Source organism: Bombina bombina, chromosome 4 (genome assembly GCF_027579735.1).
Source record: "Bombina bombina isolate aBomBom1 chromosome 4, aBomBom1.pri, whole genome shotgun sequence".
In the NCBI taxonomy this organism is placed as follows: Eukaryota; Metazoa; Chordata; class Amphibia; order Anura; family Bombinatoridae; genus Bombina; species Bombina bombina.
The window spans coordinates 106,248,873-106,254,872 of NC_069502.1; the positions used below are offsets into that span (position 1 = coordinate 106,248,873).

The following is a 6,000-nucleotide window of genomic DNA, read 5'->3' on the forward strand; positions in this document are numbered from 1 at the left end:
TCTAAAGATAGCAAACTTTATTTGAAGAGATCACACTAATGTCATTATAGTCATGTAGCTATTAGACTTAGAGGATGCATTTTCTGCCAGCAAAACAACCTGTATTAAAGGGATAGTAAACACCAAAAATGTTATTGCTTAAAAAGATAATCACTTTATTTACCATTCCCCAGTTTTGCAACCAACACTGTTATAGAAATATACTTTTTACCTCTTTAATTACCTTGTATCTAAGCTTCTGCAGACTGCCTCCTTATCTCAGATCTTTTGACAGACTTGCATTTCAGGCAGTTAGTGCTGACTCTTAAATAACTTTACGTGCATGAGCACAGTGTTATTTATATAAAAAACATGAACTAACGCCCTCTAGCTGTGAAAAACTGTCAAATGCAGAGGCGGCCTTCGAGGGCTTAGAAATTAGCATATGAGCCTACCTAGGTTTAGCTTTCAATTAAGAATAACAAGAGAACAAGGCAAATTTGATGATAAAAGTAAATTAGAAAATTGTTTAAAATTGCATGCCCTATCTGAATCATGAAAGTTTAATTTGGACTTTACTATCCCTTTAAGCAGCATATACAGCTTTTGAGCCATACCGCAATGTAAGATGCAGTGGTCTCCCCCACCTCTGGTTGAAATCCCCCCAAATATGCTCACTTGGGGTGAAGGACAGGCCTTTCTGTCATGCGATAGGTCACACAAGAGAAAAGGGTGGCACTAAACACTCAAGCAAGTGTGTAATGGTACGTCAACTGACCGTTTATTGTGAAGCCATACAGACAGGTTCTCAAGTTGAGAAACTTGTCTTCATGGCCGTTGATACATGGCGGCCTATTTATGAAATGTCTATCCGACATGATCCGATCAGCGGATCATGTACAACAGACATCGCTGAATGCGGACAGCATACGCTCTCCGCATTCAGCATTGCACAAGCAGTTCGGGTGAACTGCTGGTGCAATGCCGCCCCCTACAGATTTGTTGCTAATCGGCCACTAGCAGGGGATGTCAATCAACCCGATCATATCTGATTGGGTTAATTGCTGTCCGCGGACCCAGAGCAGACGGACAGGTTATGGAACAGCGGTCTTTAGACCGCTACTTCATAACTTGGTATTTCTGGTGAGCCTGAAGGCTCACCAGAAAGACGGGGCATCAAGCTTGATAAATAGGCCCCATGGGGTCAACAATCTTCAAAATCCTCTTAAAGATACGTGAGGAACTATATATATATATATATATATATATATGTATATATGTATATATATATATATATATATATATATATATATGTATATATATATGTATATATATATCGATGAACAAATGGCTGCACTCACTGGTCCTTTCAAACAAAAATATTTATTTCTGTGACGTTTCGGGGACCGTATCCCCTTCCTCAGAAGGAAGGGGATACGGTCCCCGAAACGTCACAGAAATAAATATTTTTGTTTGAAAGGACCAGTGAGTGCAGCCATTTGTTCATCGATATTATTCACTTTTTGCATGCACCCTGGCACATTGAATTTTGAAGTGAGAGTGCTCTCCTGCTGTTTATATATGTATATATATATATATATATATATATATATATATATATATATATATATATATATATACTGTATATATACAGGGAGTGCAGAATTATTAGGCAAGTTGTATTTTTGAGGATTAATTTTATTATTGAACAACAACCATGTTCTCAATGAACCCAAAAATCTCATTAATATCAAAGCTGAATATTTTTGGAAGTAGTTTTTAGTTTGTTTTTAGTTTTAGCTATTTTAGGGGGATATCTGTGTGTGCAGGTGACTATTACTGTGCATAATTATTAGGCAACTTAACAAAAAACAAATATATACCCATTTCAATTATTTATTTTTACCAGTGAAACCAATATAACATCTCAACATTCACAAATATACATTTCTGACATTCAAAAACAAAACAAAAACAAATCAGTGACCAATATAGCCACCTTTCTTTGCAAGGACACTCAAAAGCCTGCCATCCATGGATTCTGTCAGTGTTTTGATCTGTTCACCATCAACATTGCGTGCAGCAGCAACCACAGCCTCCCAGACACTGTTCAGAGAGGTGTACTGTTTTCCCTCCTTGTAAATCTCACATTTGATGATGGATCACAGGTTCTCAATGGGGTTCAGATCAGGGGAACAAGGAGGCCATGTCATTAGATTTTCTTCTTTTATACCCTTTCTTGCCAGCCACGCTGTGGAGTACTTGGACGCGTGTGATGGAGCATTGTCCTGCATTAAATTATGTTTTTCTTGAAGGATGCAGACTTCTTCCTGTACCACTGCTTGAAGAAGGTGTCTTCCAGAAACTGGCAGTAGGACTGGGAGTTGAGCTTGACTCCATCCTCAACCCGAAAAGGCCCCACAAGCTCATCTTTGATGATACCAGCCCAAACCAGTACTCCACCTCCACCTTGCTGGCGTCTGTGTCGCACTGGAGCTCTCTGCCCTTTACCAATCCAGCCACGGGCCCATCCATCTGGCCCATCAAGACTCACTCTCATTTCATCAGTCCATAAAACCTTAGAAAAATCAGTCTTGAGATATTTCTTGGCCCAGTCTTGACGTTTCAGCTTGTGTGTCTTGTTCAGTGGTGGTCGTCTTTCAGCCTTTCTTACCTTGGCCATGTCTCTGAGTATTGCACACCTTGTGCTTTTGGGCACTCCAGTGATGTTGCAGCTCTGAAATATGGCCAAACTGGTGGCAAATGGCATCTTGGCAGCTGCACGCTTGACTTTTCTCAGTTCATGGGCAGTTATTTTGCGCCTTGGTTTTTCCACACGCTTCTTGCGACCCTGTTGACTATTTTGAATGAAACGCTTGATTGTTCGATGATCACGCTTCAGAAGCTTTGCAATTTTAAGAGTGCTGCATCCCTCTGCAAGATATCTCACTATTTTTGACTTTTCTGAGCCTGTCAAGTCCTTCTTTTGACCCATTTTGCCAAAGGAAAGGAAGTTGCCTAATAATTATGCACACCTGATATAGGGTGTTGATGTCATTAGACCACACCCCTTCTCATTACAGAGATGCACATCACCTAATATGCTTAATTGGTAGTAGGCTTTCAAGCCTATACAGTTTGGAGTAAGACAACATGCATAAAGAGGATGATGTGGTCAAAATACTCATTTGCCTAATAATTCTGCACTCCCTGTATATATATATATATATATATATATATATATATAAAACTCTTGCCATTACAGATTTTTAACTTCTCCTTAACAGTTACAGATGTCTGCTATGTGTATACAGCTATTACAAATAACAATGACAAGCTCAAAAGTAAAGAAAAGGAGAGTGAAATATAATTTTATATGACACGTCATTCTACACTAATTTATCCGAACACATATCTGTTACTTAACACCAACAAGCAAGCTTGTAACAAGGACTTATATTATTATCTCTCACTTCAGATCTTCTTCCAGGGGTTCATCACTCTACTTCTTTTCACCTTTATAGACACCCAGCTCAAATCTACTTCTCTGCCCCTCATTACACCTTCAATTTAAAATATAAGGGATTTTCATGTGCGATAATCAAGTTGGGAAAAATAGTTGAATAAACCAAGGACTTGTCTTCACTTATATCTATATTTCCTAAGAGGTATAAAGGGTCAATTTTAGCTACTAATTATTCATTTTAATGTTGATATCTTCTTGGTATATTTTTTTAATAAGGTACACCCATATTGCTCTATAATTCAGAAAATGAAGGATTAGACCAAGCAGAGACTTGATTGTTAAAGGGATATACTATAAGTGTCTTTTTTATATGTGTAATATTGGCAATTAAGCATTGCATCACAGCATGTCTATACAAAATAAATGTTTGTAAAACAGTTATATAACAATTATATTATCAAAATCTAAGAGCAGAATAGGGAACCACCAAGCTTGTCTAAAGGAAATCGGAGACCAGATACAAATCAGCTCCTGCACTGATCTAAGCAATTCATTTATAATGTAGCTGGATTAGGCAGATTTCAGCATAGAAGTATGGTGTATGCACTCAAACTTCATTATTCTACACAAACATTGTACTTGTAAAGTATTTTACTCTAATTAAAGTGATTGTAAAGTTTAAGGAATTAGTGCCCTGTATATAAAAATGATCTTAAAAACAGGGGCACTTTAATTCATTAAACTTTACAAACAGGCTTTTTTTTAAAAAATATTACCATTTCGGTACTGTAAACAGACTGCCGATCCTCCGCCCGCATCTCCTTCTGTATTTTGCAGATCGATGACAAATCAGGCTTCCTCCAATTGTTGCGTGCCCCCTTTGACGTCTAGCTTGTGGGACATGCAACGATTGAGTGGAGCGCAAATATTGCTATAAAAATATGTCATTATAAGTATAACAGAATACTGCAATAGTGCAGTTATTTCACAGCACGTCTGAATAACCTACCTAAACAACTTTGTATATAAGCTATGTTATATATTTTAAAGCATGGGATGCAACACCATACATATAAAAAAGAGAAAAAATCAATTCTCACGACTGAGTCTTTAAAAGACTTTGGTTAATTTATATATCAAGCAAAATATACATTTGACAGCCCTTAAAGGGATGTATGACCCAACATTATTCTTTCATGATTAATAAAGAGCATATCATTTTAAACAACTTTCCAGTTTACTTCAATAATCCAATTTTCTTCATTCTCTTGGTATCATGTGTTGAAGGAGCAGCAATGCATTATTGGGAGCTTGCTGTACACTTTAGATGAGCCAATAACAAGTGGTATATTGTGCAGCCACCAATCAACATCAATTTGAATCATGAAAATGTAATTTTGACTTTCCTGTCTAATATATTTTTACATAAAATCATGAAGGGTAAAGTGATATATACACACACTATTATTATTATTATTATTATTACTATTATTTTGTAGGTCGGAGAGTATGTGCTGGAGAAAATTTAGCCAAAATGGAGATTTTCCTGTTCTTCACAAGGCTGCTGCAAAAATTCACATTTCAGCTTCCTCCAGGTGTTTCAGATGTAGATTTTTCCCCTGCGGTTGGACTTACCAGGGGGCCTAAGCCATATCTCATGTGTGCTGTGCCTCGGTATTAGAATATGTTAATAATAGAGATTGGAAGTTTTGTAAACATTAAAAAAAACCATTTAATATAATTAATGACTTTTTTAATTTTATTTTATTTTAACCATGGATATGTGTAATTTTTAAAATATTATGAACCAGATAACAAGTGGCACACTAACAGTTACGTGCGATACTGGGTTTAAAGTTCAAAGTAAACGCTATAGCTTGAGCGCAATTGAAAATAACGTGCTTTGAGTGCAACTTCAGAGCTCTGGCTAACTGTTTCGGAAAACAAAAAAGTGTGACTAAATTTATCACTATTATATTGAAAAGTACAGTTACCCTCATAATAACACTTTCTAAAAAAAAATTATTAAAAAAAATATTGCACAAAAAATGGCTAAAAGATATGAGGTCTCAGTTGTTAGAAAAAAAAGCAGGCAAAGGGTTTTAACAAATACATACTGTACATACATACATATACATGTCTAAATATGTATATATATATATATATATATATATATATATATATATATATAGTATTTTCAAAGTAGGACTGCACTCGCTGGATTTAAGCATAAAACTTATTTTATTGTGGTAACGTTTCGGAGTCCACAGACTCCTTCCTCAGACCAGTACAAACATGCAAGTGAACATAGTGCCTTATATATACACAATAAGCCCCACCCATCTAACAATACCTGTGTGAATTGCGCCAAAAACATGGTTGTCATGGTGATGACCCCCTCAACCAAACAATATTGCCATACTACTAAGCTAATAAAATAGTAAAATATATAGAGCAGAAATACCAACATATCATTATAGCAATGTATATCCATGTAGACCAACATTTGCAGTATCAGGTTACACTGTGTTAACAATAATTCAGCATGTGATTCA

The 6,000-nt window shown here is 36.2% G+C and overlaps 1 protein-coding gene across 1 annotated transcript in view; it reads left to right on the forward strand.

Annotated features, from left to right (window-relative positions):
* LOC128655958 (cytochrome P450 2C5-like) overlaps positions 1-5,218 on the forward strand; it is a 127,527-nt gene extending 122,309 nt beyond the window's left edge. The window contains exon 9 of the mRNA XM_053709566.1: positions 4,945-5,218. Coding sequence (XP_053565541.1) covers positions 4,945-5,126 — 182 coding nt within the window. The 3' untranslated portion in view covers positions 5,127-5,218. The remainder of the gene's footprint in view (positions 1-4,944) is intronic.
* Positions 5,219-6,000: the final 782 nt, after the last annotated feature.